General features: G+C 38.2%; 1 protein-coding gene across 1 annotated transcript; it reads left to right on the forward strand.

Annotated features, from left to right (window-relative positions):
• Window positions 1–2,188: 2,188 nt before the first annotated feature.
• On the forward strand, window positions 2,189–18,170 carry LOC119653122 (homeobox protein abdominal-B; the record flags this gene model as incomplete). Its single annotated transcript, XM_038057648.1, has 3 exons — window positions 2,189–2,351; window positions 13,881–14,092; window positions 14,676–18,170. Coding segments are annotated over 3 exons (564 nt in total), but the record flags the coding sequence as incomplete, so codon positions are not given.
• Between the last annotated feature and the right edge of the window lie 470 nt (window positions 18,171–18,640).

Here is an 18,640-nt window from a genome sequence, read left to right on the forward strand (position 1 = left end):
TCGCACACTACATTCCTTTTTGACAAGAGTGAATACAAGAAAAGTTAGTATTCCCTTGCATGGCAGGGGCAGCAATGCAATTTCGGCTTCTGATCAACGCATACGGATGGCAGGCCTGTACGCCGGCCAAGTAATTCGTTTGTAATAGTATCAGCCCAAAGTATCCCGATAATACAACGCAAATAGGTGTTCACGAAGGCTTGAAACTTTTGAGTAACAATGGGAGTGACTTTCCATGCGCTACTCCCATATAGCAGTACAGAACAGTCTCAACTTGATCTTGGTGTTGCCACCGTCAGCAGATACACAAAAAATAATCGACGCCTTTGGTGCTCTGGCGATCAATACAGATAGGGAGAGTACAATGACTCTTCCGACTGAGAAACTTGGCTTTTTGGCTTGGATCCTCGAAAGTTTTACAACCACATGATGCAGTATACATTCCTGAAATAATTGCGATCTACGGCATCTTCCGCTTCCCTAACCAGCGCAATAGCAAATTTCGCTCAGTATCGGCACGTCACACTCGCCATCGCTCGCAGCGGTTAATAAGGCCTTTAACCTCTTCCGTTCATCGAACCGCTTCCACTAGTCTGCAATCCGTCAGATATTATGACACTCGTTCGGAATGTTCCCAACGACCTGTTAGCACTCGAGAAAAGAACATTTTTGATGGCGGCATAATGCTCATCGATATTCTCAAGCGGGTTACTCAGTGTGTTTGCCGTCAGAACAGCAAGGTAACTCACCCACTGTCGCGGGATAGCTGGACTATACACATAGTGGATATTAAACTTGTAGGTGGCAGCTCTCCAACCTTGCGAGAAGTGGCGGACTCAACACACAAGCTTAAAGTACGCGACAATCAGATAGTGATTCCGTCGGCCTCGTGCCAATGTCTCTCTTGTTACGCATACCGGAGATAACTCCTAAATCTGCTACTGATCGCAAAGTGCCCAATATGATCTTGTGTTATGTTGGTCAGTTGAAACCAAACTGGCCTTTTGGCAGGCTCCATACTCGAACAAAGTGCCATCAATGCCGAGGCGGTGGAAGTTGCAGAAATCCACAAACCTCCCACCATTATCGTGACAGTCGCCGAGACCATGCTTCCCCATCTCATGTCCGAGCAAGGTGTTGTCAGAGCTCACCTTGACATTCAGATAACCCATCACGACTACAATGTCACCTTCAGAAAGCCTTGAACTACATGTCATTGGCGGCAGAAAGCATTCGGAAGTCTCTATTGATGCCTAGTACTATACAATTATGATCCTCCTTGCCTCCTTGACTGGACTGCAGTCAGAAGCCTGTCAGAAACCGGCTCTCAGGTCATCTCTTGATTTGCGGTAGCCATCAGAAACAACCTGACAACAGATTCACGCCTGCTACCACGTGGCTTTACAGAATACAAAAGCACATCGCCGCAAGAGGAGGAAGCGTACTCTCTAGAGTCCCACTATCTTACTTCGCTTAGGTCCAAAATGTCCAGGTTATATCGATGGAATTCCCGCTTGAGTTGGAGAAGACGAACATTCTGACGGCTGTTGTCCGTTTTCGATAGCCAAAGGCCGAAGCCGTAAGGTCAATTCCTATCCGAGGCGTTGTTGACGTTTCGGTAGGAATAAAGTTTCAAAATCTGACTTGACTACAATTCTTCGACAGTTGGTTGCTTTCAAATTGGATTCGATATTCCTCCCGCTTCACAGAAAATTCACTTTTCAGTCGATGGAATGGTCGTTTCTCCGTTTTCTTAACTGTATATATTTTATTGATTTGTAAAGCACCTGTTGGAGTTTATTAAGAATGGTCCACATCCGTTAATAATGCTAAGAAAATCGTGGTAACTAAGAAAGAATTCTCACCAAGTCTCCAATGTCACAGTGCAGCAGTTCCTTCAATATAGTGTATATTCCCAAGAATCTCAGTAACTTATTTCATTAAAACTACAACGTCGATTTAAGGCTGTACAAAAACCGTGTGCAGCTTCATATTGCAGTTTCTTTGCATAGATCTCTATTGTCCTATAATATATTTGTGTATTTATAAGTACTCTATTTGATATATTTTTGGAAATACGTCTTACTTCGAAGTTTAAGAGTTTCTGTACTGAAAACCATAATCATTCATTCAAGAAATTAAAATGTATGTTTAAACTAACGAAATTGGCATCAATGTTTTTTTTTCGCAGCCTCCATATTGGAATTATAGAGATCAATCTTCCTACCTGACTGATGATCGACATACGGCCCGTCAGTCTGTTGAAGGGGCATCGCAATCAAACTATGAGGCATCTGGCTATACCTCGACTGGATTGCGCTCGTACACAACAGAAACTTATTCGGCACCAGGTGAGTAACCTCAATTTGAAATTAAGTGTTACCAATTTACTGGCATCACAATTCTTAAAACCTATACATTTAACAATTAATCATGTATATGCTTATCGATTGTTTCAATACACTTATCTAAAATAGAGGGTCCTTCAAAACATAGGCATGTAAATATAAAAGATAGTTGATGTTAGCTAATTATTGTGTGTAAATTTATATATTATACTCCTTGGGCAGGTCTTTCTTTAAGAATTACCAAGGAAATTAAATTTTATTTGTTGATTAAGCATTCATAAAATTAATGACCCGTTTTATTGTGTGCGAAGTGTGCCTTTTATATTTTTATGACTATAATATACAGTAGTTAGAATATTGTTTTTAAGGCAATAAAACATCCAATCTTGTTCTTTTAGTAACATTTAAATGATATTGTGCTACTATGGCTATTGATGCGTTTGCGTATTCTTTGCATTATACGTCAAGTGATCTTTGGGCTGATTTATTCTCATGGGTAAAGAAATTATAATGTAGTTGGGATGGGATTTTCGCCGTAAATGTATATTCAAAACTTCCAATTAACCCTTTATCCAAACAAATAAAACAAAGAAAGCAGCATTCAGTATCCGGCATCACATATCTTCTTCTTTTTCTTCAGCCTTTGTCCCGTTCACAAGCGGGGTCGGCTCGTCGTGATCGGCTTCGCCATTTGGCTCTATCAAATGCCTGATCTGGGTGCAATCTCGAGGCTTTCAAATCCCCATCCAGCGTATCAAGCCACCGTTGCTTAGGTCTGCCTTTTGGTCGTTTACCATCGACTTCGATGTTCAGACCAATCTTTGCAAGTGAATTCTCGTTTGCACGAATTGCGTGACCATACCATCGAAGACGCCTCTCTCGCAACTTTTCCACGATCGGTGCAACCCCATAATGATCGCGAATATCCTCGTTTCGGATGTGATCTAAACGTGTGACGCCACTAGTCCAACGTAGCATCTTCGTCTCCATTACCGCGAGACGCCGTTCATTGTCTTTTATGGTCGGCCAACACTCAGAACCATAGAGAGCGACTGGACGGACAACATTGCGGTAAATTTTAGATTTGAGACGTTCGTTGATACGTCGATCACAAAGGACACCAGTTGTGGAACGCCACTTCATCCAGGTTGCGTTAATGCGTGAAGCAATTTCATAACGCAGCTCTCCATTGGCTGATAGCGTTGACCCGAGGTATTTAAATCGCTCAGATCTGGGCAGATCACTGCCGCTGACAGTGATTGTGCCTGTTTCATGGGGATCGGTCGTCAAAAATTCAGTTTTGTTTAAATTCAATCTGAGACCGTGTTGCATGAGGCGATCATTCCATTTTTGAACAAGTTGCTGGAGATCATTTTTGCTATCAGATGCTAGGAAAACATCATCTGCATAAAGCAGTGTGTAGGGCGCTGGACGTTGGATATCCCGTGTGACGGTGTCCATAACAAGGACAAAGAGGAGTGGTGAGAGAGCACTTCCTTGATGAACTCCAACAGAGACACGAAGCGGTTTTGATACACCCGCCATACTTCGAACTTTACTTTTCGGATCGTGGTAGAGCAATTGAACCCAGCGCACGAGTTCTTCTGGCACGAAGTGTTGTCGTAAAGCATACCAGATGAGTTCGTGTGGTACACGGTCAAACGCTTTCTCTAGATCCAGAAAGGCAATGTAAAGAGGGCGATGCTTCTCACGGTGTTTCTCCATGAGTAACCGCGCAGCGTGTATTGCGTCAGTAGTTCCGCAGTTCTTGACAAATCCAGCTTGATTCACGGTTATTTCAACGATTTCGCGAATACGGTTGTCAAGAATGCGTTCAAAAATCTTCATGGTATGGGAAAGTAACCGGATCGGACGGTAATTTGAACATTCTGCTGGACTACCTTTCTTTTTCCATATTGGAACAGTGGTACTTTCTTGCCAGTCAGATGGTGTTCTTCCTTCCTGAATAACCCGGTTAAAGAATTCACTCAGCCACGGTGTTGGGTCCCAGGTCTTTGCTTTCCAGAGCTCAGATGCGATGTCGTCAGGTCCTGTTGCTTTCCCCGATTTCATTTGTTTTATTGCCTCCTCGACTTCAGTTGCGCTGACTGGTGGAACTGCTCCAAATGTCGGCAATGATTGTGGAAGTGGAGGATGAGCAAATTCTTCAGTTGAAATCTGCTCGAAGTATTCTCGCCATCTATCCGTCGCGGCTCGACGATCAGTAAGCAAAGTACCGTTCTTGTCATTAACACAACAGAAGTGTTCGATATCCTGTGTGCGTTTATCACGGCTTTTAGCAAGTCGGTACAGATCTCTCTCGCCATCCCGAGTGTCCAGTTTATCGTAAAGATTTTTGAAATGGTTCGCTCGGGTGACAGCGACCGCTTTCTTTGCTTCCCGGTTGGCATTCTTATAAATTTGCCAATTAGCAGGCGTTTTATCGTCGAGAAATTTGTGGTAGAGGCGTTTCTTTTCACGGACCTTCATTTCAACATCATCATTCCAAAGCCAAGTATCTCGGTTGATGTACCGCTTACCCGGCTTGGTGACCCCGAGGGTTGCAGAGGCCGCTTTGTGGATCGTGTCTTTCATTTGGTTCCATGATTCTTCCACATTCGTAATGGTTGGCAATCGCATGAGTGAGACCGCTTCTTCGTTCTTCTCACCAAATCGCCACCATTTAATGCGCGGCGGGCCAGTGCGTTCCTCACGCCGTTTTATCGGTGGCTTAATTCGCAGGACAGCAATCAACGGCCGATGTTGAGGTGCGATGGTCTCATAGGGAACGACTTTGCAATCAGTGACAGTGGTAAAATGTTGACGTCTTATGAGAATATAGTCGATTTGCGTTTTATTGTTCCCACTATAAAATGTGGGAAGATGAGACAATCGTTTGATGAACCATGTATTCATAAGTACAAGGTCATGGGTGTCCGCAAAATCGATTATACGCTCGCCATCTTCGTTGCGCGCTCCGAACCCCTTTCCCCCATGGCACCTGTTACCGTCTGCCTTTTCACCCACATGACCGTTAAGGTCGCCGGCAATGATTATGTAATCGTCAGCAGGCACGTGACAAGTCTTTTCATCGAGAAGTTGCCAGAAGGCATTTTTCTCGGCATCAGGTCGGCCTGTCTGTGGTGCATACGCGGTGAAGAAGTGAATAGTGCGATCAGCTGATATAATGGTGAGCTTCATCAGCCGATCATCAAATCGTTCGACTTCTTTAATGGCATCACGGAAACCCTCTGAGATGGCAATGCCAACACCATATTGAGTGTGTGGGTTACCAAAATAGAGAAGTTTGTAGCCATTTTTACCGCGTTCGCGTTCAATGTCGCAGCTTTTGGAACCAGACCATCGGGTTTCTTGCAGTGCGCAGATGTCAATGCACCTTTTCCGAAGGGCTCTTGCGAGTTCCTCGGTCTTTCCAGTTAGGGTACCAACATTTAGCGTGCAGACACGTATTTGTTTTGTTCGTTGTGTGCGGACTAACTTGCTTACGTCCTGACGCCGTCCATGCGTCAAGAACCCTTGCCCATTTCTCGACAGGACCGGGGCCCGTCCTGCCGCGTCGACTGAGGTGGACGCCCTAGCATTTCTCCGAGGCCTGTGACTTAATCCGATCATCATGTTTGTAACGACATTCTTCCGGCATCACATATGTTATTTATATAGCATGCTGATCCCAAGCCCAGACAAAGAAGGAAGATTTGGGGCAACGTACTTCTCTATATTCTATTCTACTATTCTCAGTTGAACAAAAAAATCAAATGCTAAGATCAATGAAAAAGATAAATAAAGTTTAATTGGAGTTACTCCACTATGCTAAATCCTACCTGATCTCTCTTGGTCAGAGGTCTCGCGGCAGGCTGACTAAGATAATACATTTAACGTCGTTAAAAACAAAAATGATCGTGTTGAGATATCGAAAGCCTTGCACAAAAGCACAACTGACGCGACAGGACGAACCCCGTTCCTGTCAAGAAAGGCGCAAGCGTTCTTGACGTATGAAGGGCGTCAGCACGTAAGTAAATTAGTAAGAGCACAACAAATACGTGCCTACTCGTTAAATATTGTCATTAACTGGAAAGACGGAGGAACCCCTTCGGAAAAAGCACATTGATTGAGAAACTCAATGGAGTGTTGTCAAAAACTGCGACAACACGATAAAAATGGCACTGTTATTATATGAGCTGATCTAACGATCCACTTTTTCACCGCATACTCATCACAGCATCACAGACAAGTCGACCTGATGTCGAGAAGGGTGCCCTCTGGTAACTTTTGATACAAAGACCAGCCTGAAATAGCATCAAATCTGATAGGACCTGATAGGTGCCATGGGTGAAAAGAGCTTGGAACGCACAATGAGGGTTGCGAGGGTATAGTTACGGGCACTCATGATTTTGTACTTGTGAATTCATGGCTCATCAGACAATTATCTCATCTTCATACATTTGATAGTGGAAACATCGAATCGACTATATCCGATATTTTACCACCGTTATTGGTTGCAAAGTCGTTCCATATGAGGCTATCGCACCTCAACATCGGCTCTTTGATTACTGTCTTGCGAATCTAGCAATAGATAAAACAGCGTGAGGAGCACACTGGGCCGCCGCACATTAAATGATTATGATTTCGGGAAAAAAATAAGAAACGATCTCACTTACGCAATTACAACCATTACGAATAAATCGTGGAACCAAGTTAAAAACATGATTCACAAAGCAGCTATGCAACCTTCAAGGCCACCAAGCGTGATAAGTAATCAACTGAGATCCTTGGCTTTGGAATAACGATGTCCAAATGAAGGCACATGAAAAGAAACCCCTCTACCATAAGTTCTTTAATGATAAAACATCAATTTGCCATTTTGCCCGAGTGGACCACTGCAAAGATCTACGATAAATTGGACATCTGGGAAGAGAGATCTGTTTCGGTTTGTCAAAAGCCGACAACAGCGCAAACAAGACATTAAACGCTTCTCCTCGACCCGCGACGGATGGATGGCGAGAATATTTCGAGCAAATTTCAACGGATCAATATCTTCAGCAAGCAGGCACCGGTCATGAAAAAATTGAGGGAAAGGCGCCTTCGATGGTATGGTCATGTAATTCGGGCTAACGAGAATTTACTTGCCAAGGTTGGTTTGGAATTTGATCGAAGTCGATGGGAAAGACCAAAAAGCCGCCGAAGCAACGATAGCTTGATACGCTGGATGATGATTTGCAAGCCTTGCGACTATATCCAGATCAAGCCTTTAACAGAGAAAGATGACGCAACCGATTAAGTTGAGGCGATCTCGCTTCTGAAAGGGGCAAAGGTTAAAGAAGAGGAAGAAATATATATTTTGTTCGGAAATTCTTTTCAGCCCCGTGGGAAAGCATTACTGCATCAAAATATTTGCGGCTACATAGAACAATTATTTTCATTAAAGAGTTTATCCCAATTTGAAAAACAACTAACTGAGAATACGTTCTTAAAATCTCAATTGGATCCGAATAAAATTTACTGAAATGTGATCGTTGAAAGAGAAGAATCCGTATCGCAAACTTTAAATGTGTTTTTCGAGAAATCACATGTTTGAAATCGTTGCCAAAATTACTCGAAAACTACTGAACTGATTTTTTGAAACTTGGCAGGCTTATTCAATACATAAAAATGTAGTGTTTAATCGTCCGATTCTTTTTCGATAAAAAACGACTGTTTTTTTTTAGTGAATTGAATCGAACCAATAACTTTGACTCCCCGGAATTTTGTAAAAAAATGCATATTTTTAAAATCCTTCCATCATCTTCTGTCTTTCATCTCATACGCCGGAGCTTTCTGGACAGTCTTCCTCATATATTCGAACCAAGTAACCCAACCACTGTACCCCATTAAGCTTAATTTTATTTGTTGTCTAAAGATTTCGTTGTTATACAGGCGTCGGAATTGTATATCATCATGTTGGAGGCCAAAGATTTTCCGGAAGATCTTCTCTGTACGCGGCCAATAGTTCGCGATTTGCTTGCTTATGGCCCAAATTTCTGAAGAATAAATGAATTTTGGTAGACTGAAGTAAGCTTTATTGGCTACTATTATAACAGCTGTGCGCATATTGGCTGTGACTTTCCACTCTAGATAGGCAAGTGATTTAACTTCATCGAAGTTACATCTTCCTATCAGTGATTGATTAGTATGTCACTGGCACTGATGGCGCCGACGTTAATTTGATCTTGCTTTCGTTGATTGGCTGCTTTCCTTAGGGCACATTCTGTAGTAATATCATCAGCCTAAACCAGCAATTGAGTGCACTTAATGATGATGTATAATAATTCCTCGTATTCACCCCTAAATCTCGAATAACCTTTTAGAATGCTAGAGTAAAGGGGACACACGACGGTATGTCGAAGATATTAAATGCTGCCGATCAATTATGTTCAATTCTCTCATGGTTGTGTAAAGATTTATCCTAGCTATGATACCATATGCGGTCATGAAGGAAAAGGAAGTTTCAGTTTCTGAATATGTATGATGTTTATGCACTAGTCGTCTAACATAATATACCGTCGGATCCAAGCGACTTTTGTGATTCCTCAATTTATATATTACGCGAAAGGTTTTTTCAGTGGTTAGTGACGGTATTAATATTCCGTCGTTTGCAGTTAGCGTGATGTCCAACTCAACAAGTTAAATTTTAAGCAATTCGCCAATGTATTTTATCCGTCGTTCTAATATGCTCCCGCATCCGACTTTAAGTCAGATTTCATTCATTTGCAATTGCTGTATATAATACGTGGCTATACACGGTTTGCAGGTTGTTTATCCTGTGCCATGTCTTTAAGGGGGTCATCCGGTGTGTCGGATCCGCGGAATCGAATTTTTTTTTGGCATCAATTGTATCTAGGTATAGTGTAGAATATATGGGGAAAGTGATTTTTTAATATTCGGAGTCGTTCGGAAATTATAGTGTTAAACACGTAATGAGTCACATGCCAGATTTATGTCGATCGCCGTAATAAAGCTTGTATTTATCAGTCCGAATGACGTTCGAATCGCTTCGTTAAAAGGACAAGAATTGAAGCCAAGGCTGTACATGTGTTTTTTGAAGAAACCTAACGTTTATGGACTAGGTATACCCGAGGTGTCTGGATAACTAAGTGGTTAGAGCACAAGGCTGTCGTACGGAAGGACGCGGTTCAAATCTCACTGGTGGCAGTGGGATTTGTATTGAAACTCAGCTGTGAATGAGTACCTGAGTCAAATCAGAGTAATAATCTCGGGCGAGCGCAATGCTGACCACATTGTCTCCTACAATATACTGTAGTGTACCGTTACGGTCTTGAATGAAGTGCTCTAACACACTTCAAGGCCCTGATCCAATATGGATTGTTGCGTCAACGATTATTATTGTATTATTATCCCCGATTAATGGTCAGTTGAGATTTTATGGCTAAAAACTTTTTAAATGCTTTTTTCTCAAAACTGCATCTTGAAAATCGGCTGCCACCGTAGCCCAAAATCTATCTAACGGAATTTTTTGAAATTTTCGCCGCTTCTTTAAAACATATTTCTACGATCCGCAAACTAGGATAATTGCGATTCATTCGGTAGTTTTGTTTTCATCCATTGAAGAAGCCGTGAAAAAACACCAAAATACACAAAAAAAGTTTAACACGGCACCAAAAATGTAGTTTTTAATATTTTTTAATAATCCTAGTTTGCGGACTGTAGTTAAGCCTGTACGTTAAAATGCCGTTTACTTTTTTCTTTAAGATGATCAGCGCCCTCTATCGTGGCAGCAGAAAAACACCTTTTTTGGAGATGGTTGTATAAATTGCTCTGTATTTCAATAACGAACTATGCCATCGGGCTGGAAAAATTACTATACACGCTCAAGATATTAATAAATCTATGGTGAAAAATTCGTATTTGTATCTTTATCCAGTTCTTCGCAAAAAAATTCAAAAAAAAGCCAAAAAATGTCCTTTTCACGGGATGACCTCCTTAATAATATTAAGCTAACAAAAGTTGACGTTTTGCTTCTTGAAGATATAAATCATGGCTATGTCAACAAGATGATAATGTGGGTTAAGATTGTGCTCTTCTTAAATGTTGTTATGTTCATTTGGTTGATGGTGTTCCCTCTCCCTGCTGCTTCAACTTGTAGAAAACCGAAGCATAAGCTATTCCACATCCAATTTGCTCCGGAACGTATTAGTTAAACAGATATTTTGATGTTTTGTGCATCCTGTTTTCGCTTCCTTCCAAACGTGTTCACAAAAAAGATGCGAAAAATGATGATGCGGTGAATATGAATTGTATTGGAAATTTTTTTAAATTAAATTCCTTCCCAAACCTGGAGTTTGATTTGTACGGTTCTTTTTAATTTTTATGGTCAATTTTACACCACCATGCTCAAGTCGATGTGTTATATATCGTTTTCTAAACTAACTAAAAGCAGATCTAAAACTTGAAATATATTATACAATATGTAACAATAAAGACAGGACAAATTATACATTTATATTATACGACAATAAATGTTATACTCTGGTGCCAGTAAAAAATTTGGCTTGAGAATGTCATGATGTCTTTGTCTGATACGCGCCGTATCCAAGCGATTCTGACTCGCAGTATATACACACGCACATGAAAATACAATGTTTACATGTCGTGTCGTTCAATATAACCATAACTGATCCTTTTGAAATTTATGAAACACCGGTCTCCAAAAGGCATTTATTATGTTTAGTTTGACAATATTTCAAAGTTTGTTAGATATTATTTTAGCAAGACTAAAAATGTCCATACTATTGCGCGATAAATTTGCATTAGGCTTATTGTACATTACTAATGTAATTACCGAACAAATCATGGATTTTTCTCAGATTCATTTGTAAATGCAGAGTGTCATACTATTGTTAATTAGTGATTTGTTACAGTATTGTTTCGTTACAAAATGTTGGTTTCCCCTTTTGCTATACTTAAAAGATCGACAATAAAACAATTATACATGCGATTATTTTCTACAGTTAATTGTTTATTTTATATCTTCCTTTTATGGGGCTCACTTTTGCTGTTAACAAGTTGTTAGTTTATTTTACTCTAACATTGCTCGCGAGTTACATCTTTTGGCTTCGTTACGTACACTGCTAATTACCAATATATGATCAACTAGATTTTTTAATTTCATTGGCTGTAAGCAAATTTAAATGAAATCGGTTCGAAATAACTGTAAAAAAGCATGTTTTTAACAAATGGGAAATAGAATATTTTCCTTCAAAAATATCCTTTACTATTTTCACTTATCTATAAGTATTGAAGTCCAAAACCGCTATCCGTCATCTTTCACGTACTTGCACTGCTTGTAGCTTTTATAATTTTGGTTATCATCGCATCATGATAACCTCTAACGTTATGTTTGTAAATGACCGTCTTCAATGATCTCCTGAAATTCTGAATAAGTACATACATATGTAGCATTAAAGCACTTCTCCTTTCTTAAACTTGCAGTCTTCTTCGATAGTAGCTAAATTAGCGAAGAAGGGAGTGAGCAACTCGTTAAAGACCTGTTTACATGGAGCAAACACTTTGTAGGAGTAATGGCTACCTGTTTTTCCAAGTGGCATTCAATTATCAGAAATTGTTAGGGAATTATTTTCTGCTTTACTTTCGCCACTACTTAATGTTCAAATTCTATTCATTTCGGAAACATATCCATAACAGCCTCCTCTCTAACCTTCAAAGGCCTTCAAAGATATAGTCGAATGATTTATTGTATGTTTATCCACATACTACATATATGTTACCCAGTTCAAGTAATTCAACAGTTGTTAGTACACATTAAACCGTTGTACCAGTAACATTCCATACTTATGCCTATGCAAAATGTATTTGCAACACTTCAGTTTGGTGAAATATGTATTGCCATAAATCATTACTGAGAATCAACTGTTGGTATTTGAAGCACCGCTTATTTTAATTGAATTATGACTTTTTACCAGTTTATACCCAAGAGTGCGGTTTAATACAGTGGCACATAACTTTATGAGATGTAGCATCATCTACAGATTTGCTCCAATCTTCAATAAGTCTATTTGGTGTGGCCTTTCTGCCAGGTCTGGAGGAAATTTAACGAGTATTTCATTGGGCAATAATATTGCAATAAAAATTCTTCTATACAGACCCATTACATTTATTTCATATGTGTACACAATCAATTCGCATATCATAAATTCTGTACAAGTATGTTCTGAATGTATGTATGTAGAGGCTTTATGATATGTAAAGTCTAACAAAAATGAAAGTGTTAACATCATTATTGGTTAGATCCTCTTTGAAGGATCGAGGGTGTATGTCATAGAAACAATTTAAAGATCTTTTTTTTTTAAATTGAACAGAAAGACTTTTTATCATAAAAAACCTGGTCAAGATTATTTATTTCTATATCGAGGGAAATATGATTAATATGACTGCAACTCCTCAGGGCCGTAAAGGGGCCTGGGGTGAAAATTATGCAAGGACCTTTTTGTCCTTTATTCCATAGAAGTTTCTACTCTTGGCCCGTGGAGAATCTCTCCTTTCCACCTCCCTCTCGCCAGCTCTGCCTCGACTATATCTGATCACTAATTGGGAGAAACTGTTTGGGAGATTAGAGCATTCGCCTCTTGACCTCGTCGCCCTTGGTTCGAATTCCAGTGGTCGTGGCTAATTGTGTTTATCATTTGCAAAGCTTTAAGGATCTTTTCCTTGAAATCCCTCACTAAGAACAGAGATGTAAGTTGAAATCCAATTAGTGTAAGAGTGCTCGATAGCTGGTCTTTCCCGAGCCCATCTAGGCGGCTGCGTGATGTCCTGACATTTTGAGCACTTGTTTCCTAGTAGTGCCACTTAAACTGATCAGTCATTTGAGTAACGATGTATCTCTAATCCAAGGAGACCCTGCAAATGCATTGTGGTCTATGTTTATAGATATATTACAAGCCATTGAATGCAAATTAAATTTGAAAAAAGGAATAGCGCATGTGTTGCAAACTTGACATAACAACGTTGGAGTAGAGCTCAATCTGAGTAACTATGCCTATACACACATAATAAGAGCTTTCCGGCGGGTCATGGATTTGCATATGCCTAATCTTTTGTGCGAAGACGCAATATCACTGAAAGCTAATTTATATATCTAATCGAGGAGATAATAGACCGTGGTGATGCCCTATTCTCTACAAATAAGTGCAATTTTCGGAATTGTATATCGTTTATATTTTGAGATGTTTTTTGTTGTTGGATTATACCAACAAATCTCTGAAGCCGTAAACCTGAATTTCTATTAGATTCAACAACTATAGAACTTTCATTAGTCTTGTTCTACAAACATTATTTTTGTATTTAGCCCACTATTTACCGAGGACTTTACAGAAAATATTGATTCATCTTAACCAATAAATTTGCTGCAAACATAATTTTCGTTCTTTGTTTAGGTTGTTGAACTGCACATTTTTCTAATCAATACAATATATTTTTGCAATTCCCCTTCTACAGGTTCGAGCTTATCGGTTGGTGTTGGTGCTGTAGGTTCATGTACACCTACGAATCCTTTAGAATGGACTGGTCAAGTTACAGTTCGTAAGAAACGTAAACCGTACTCCAAATTCCAAACACTGGAGTTAGAAAAGGAATTTCTGTTCAATGCATACGTATCGAAACAGAAACGTTGGGAGCTTGCGCGAAATTTGAACCTCACTGAAAGACAGGTAATTTTAATAATGTAATTAGTTTTGAGTTGTATCGGTGTTGCTGATTTTCCTTCCTTTATTTGTTTGATTGCTTTGTTTTCTAGTATTAGTATCGATTCATTCATGGTAGAAATGTAGATATTTTGCTGTTCATTTACTTTCTAAACAAAAAGATGATTTTTTCGTTTTGAGCAAAAAAAAATGAAATGGGGAAGAATATTAGTTAATAGTGCAGTGGTTTTTTCCATATAAATTTTCTGAAAGTTCTTCTTCTAAATTAACGCAAATAGGAGCAAACTGTATATCCTATATTTCTTTAAGGGCGTAAACCATTGTAGTTCTTACAGAATTTTCTCGTCCATGAAACTTTGCTGCGTGATTCCTAAGATAAGCATAGTTTAAACAAAAAAAAATTCCTATTTCTCCAGAGCTCTAGAGTGATTTCTTTCTTAATTAGACATTCATTCTTTTTGTTTCTATTGTTATTCGCAAGTTTCACGGAAGGTAGTGAAAATAAATATCGTCCTTTTCCTTTATTATTTTCAAATGAAAGATTCTTTGAAATATTCTTGAGCTGATTTTGGTTGTGTCTGCCACTTAGGTAAAAATCTGGTTTCAAAATCGTCGGATGAAAAACAAGAAAAACTCGCAGCGGCAGGCAGCCCAACAGAACAATAATAACAGTTCGAGTAGTAATCACAATCATGGTCAGCAGCCAACGCATCACAACCCCCACCACATTAATTTAGGACTTGGAATGACGCATCATGCTCCGAAAATGCATCAGTGACCCTTAGAAAACAGCAGTGCTATGGGATTTGCAGGCTTTTAGAGCCACTTCAGATGAGTTAAACTCAATGCAGCACCTCCCCTCTAGAATATTGTTCATTTAGAGTTTATACAGTGATTAGTTTGAAAGTTGTTTTGTTTTCCATTTATTTATTTAATATTTTTGTATTAACGATTGAGTAGAAACCAACGACAAATCAAAAAACTTTTATGCGAATCCCCAAACTGCTGCAGCAATATAGATTTCATTTTAGTTTAGAACATTTCGTGTAATTACACAAACAGGAAAATCATCACACAAAAATATGTCATGATTTAAAATGATTGAAATCAACACAATAAAATAAATCTAGATAATTTTTTGTTAACGCTACTATATTGTATAACAATAGACTTACGTACTTTTGTTCCTGTGTAAATATTGAATTTATATTTCTTCAATAGAAATTTTAATAATAAATTGGCAAAGAACGAATCACAATTACAAAACACATCTACAATTTTGAGTAGATTGGAATGATATGAAATCAATAGACGAATAAGAACACACAAAAAAAAATAAAGAAACAATATTTTGAAGAAATTAAAAAAAAAATAATTTAATAACCAAAAAATATTCAAAAAATAAACATCCCAGTTTCTAGTAAGTAATTTATTTTAGGTCTGTGTAGAAATGTGAGCGTGTACAATTTACTCAGCATTTAGAGATTAAGCTTAGATTCGTTTTTGTTAAAGTTTTCTTTTCCAGTTATTCCCTAGGTCTCATTCATTTCTAAAAAAGAAACACGTTTTATAAAATGTGTTGAAGGACATCGGTTAATTTTGAATGTTTCGTATCTCTATGAGCTCCTCGACGATATTTTTTGTTTCGTTGGGAGAAAAAATATTTTTTCGAAGAATTATTAATTTAGAAAAACAAACGGCAATTATCATTTTCATTAAATTGTGATTTTATGTTAAGTGCTAATTATAGAGCTGAAGACGGTCATGTACGAAAATCTTTAAAGTAAAAAATATGTCGAAATTTCATAGAAAATTTGGTTTTTTATTTGACAAGGTTACATCTTTGATTTTTTCTCTTTATGTTGCGGAAATCTCATTTTTATTTGGATTTCATGCTTTCGCTCTATGAAATATAGAGCTAGATATTGAGAAAACAACGTGCCAATTTATTGCGTCAACTAACTAAATAGTCATCCCGTCCCGAGCCGGAATAAGGCCAATTCAAAAAATAAGTTCTGCCACGTTGATATGGAATTTACCGTGTGTAACTGAGCTTTAGTACTCTTCGTTCAGAGGATATTTACTTGTGCCGGTTTCTATTTATATCGGTTTTCAACTTGGATATAAAATAATTTCAACAAAAACATTTGAAATTCGCAAAGTGGCTCACTTTACTAGGGCGTACTACTCCTATATAATATCATACACTTCATGCAATGTCTGATATGTGCAACGCTTTCACATTACACAGAGTGCTTTCGCATGAGTAGGTTGTAGAATATCTACTGGGGTAAGTATGGCATTTTTTACGTATACCTCATACGTATATATAGACCTAATGTGATCGCCTGAACTTTTGCGAAAAGTGCTCGAATGTTAGGGAGAAAAGATAAGCAGCCTGTCACTAAAAAAATTACCAGTTTTACGATGATTAACGGGCACATCTCTCCGCCTTTCTTTCGCTTAGATTCATTACTAACTCACGCATGTAACATACTCTCACTTTCTTCAACCTGTAACAATTCCATCATGCACTGGGATCGGTATTTGCCAAAAATGCAGTTTTAGTTACCTCTTGTTTGTAACATTGTGGGAACCTTGTAGCTGCGTTAGCCAAAAATAAGCACATTTCCATCTGTGCTGACTGACTTTTCCGATTTCCACTTTTGACAATATAGAAAGCCGCTTCAATAGAGAGTCCTATTTTCGATGTCCAGCCGTGGAATCATTACAAGCGTTACGCCGAATGTATCTGAAACTATGAAAACATAACTATTCTTTCTATACATTTGATTAATTTTGATTTTATTTATGGATTGTTTTATTGATCACACATGTTAACACAATGAGAACAATAGAAGGTAATTGATTCAAATGTATTAGTTTTTGCGACAGGAATAAATGTTGAACCTCTCAATATCGAATTTACAGACAGATATAAGCTTTTATTGCCAAGCGAAATGCGGAATAAAATACCGTGTGAATTCAATCAAAAGCGCATGTTGGCAAATTCAAAAAGGAAACAATATAAATCTAAATTCTGAATTTTAAAAATTACTAAAAACTATTGTTCTTTAACGACTGTGCAAAATGTATGCATTCCTTATTATCTGTTTAAAGAAGTAACTAAATTTTCAGACGGTGTTATTCTCTGCAATTAAACTTCCACTGATTTTTTTCATATTTCATATCATGTTCATTACTGTCATGCTAGACTTGGTTAAATATAGGAAATCTTTCGCCGTTTTACTAGTATCGCCGTAAAATTATATAAGAAGAATAATAATTTTTAGAACTAGATAAATTAAATGAAATGAAAAATTAGGAGTAAGACAAATGAAAATCTAGGATAAATTATTCAGTATGAAATCATAAATGTTAACGCATGAACCTGCAATAATAAATAGCATTGCAAACAAAAGACCATATTTATGAATCTACGAGAGAAGATAAATGGTTTTAAAATAAGGTAAAAAACATGAACTCAATTAATATCGATAGGCGCCAGTAAGGAAGCATCGTCAAAATGCAAGTAATATGAGAAGATTTACTGCAGAAAATATTGACAAAAATCCGCCATTCGGCCGGTGAGTCGAGTTATGAATTTTGCATTAATGATTAATTAGGCGAACAGAAGAATGTTGTGGTTTGACTTCATTTGATACTAGTATTTCGTGTATATAATACCAAAATATTAGATAATAAGATAGCAAGGTAAATAACGATTAATAAATAATATAAAATAATTTAAATAAAGGAAATTTGGAATTGTTGGTTTGGTTTTAATATGAAATATGATGGTAAGTAATTTCAACTTTGTAATTATGTCGGCATAGGAACCACACATCGTTTCTCCAGATATAACGCAGAGAGAAAATTGACGCGTCATAGAATAATGCTCTCAGTTTCTTCCAAGAACAGGTCCAGTTAGACTGTACGTTACCACACTGATAATACCGCGATGACCTTTTTGTCGTACTCGATTTACAGAACCAAAAGAAAGCAACTAAAGAAGGTCTTCGTTCTTAATTTTTGCACATAATGACATATTATCTCTTGCACTAGATTAGAACAGAGGTTATAGTCTCGTTGTGTGTACTTCTAAATGCTAAGTAGATGAATACCTTCGTCACTGTTTATGCTCTACAATTTTGAGTAGATCGCTATCTAGATCAGAGACTCCGAAGTCAGAAACATTTCTTTCTGATACAACAATTCAGACTTGTGTAAAACTGCAACAAGCAATTTATTCAAAAACAGTCAATTTATCTACACCAAATTTGGTGGAGACGGTTTCAATTTCTACGTATACTGTGAATGCTGCCACGTTGAGTCTGAGGTGGGGCTCTCCATACATCCAAAAGGAAAGTGTGAACACTTTTTCATCGAATAAAACCATGATTTGGTTAGGACCCATGTGCCATATTAGTTTTGACGTCGATTGCAAAGGCGAGAAAGGACCACTAATGCTAACATACTTAAAGTGAAGTGGGACTTCTCAGAAGCTATCCATTTTGGAAATAGACTAGAAACCCGTCTGAAGTTCATCCTAGC

The sequence above is a fragment of the Hermetia illucens genome, chromosome 3 (genome assembly GCF_905115235.1).
Source record: "Hermetia illucens chromosome 3, iHerIll2.2.curated.20191125, whole genome shotgun sequence".
NCBI classification, from domain to species: domain Eukaryota; kingdom Metazoa; phylum Arthropoda; class Insecta; order Diptera; family Stratiomyidae; genus Hermetia; species Hermetia illucens.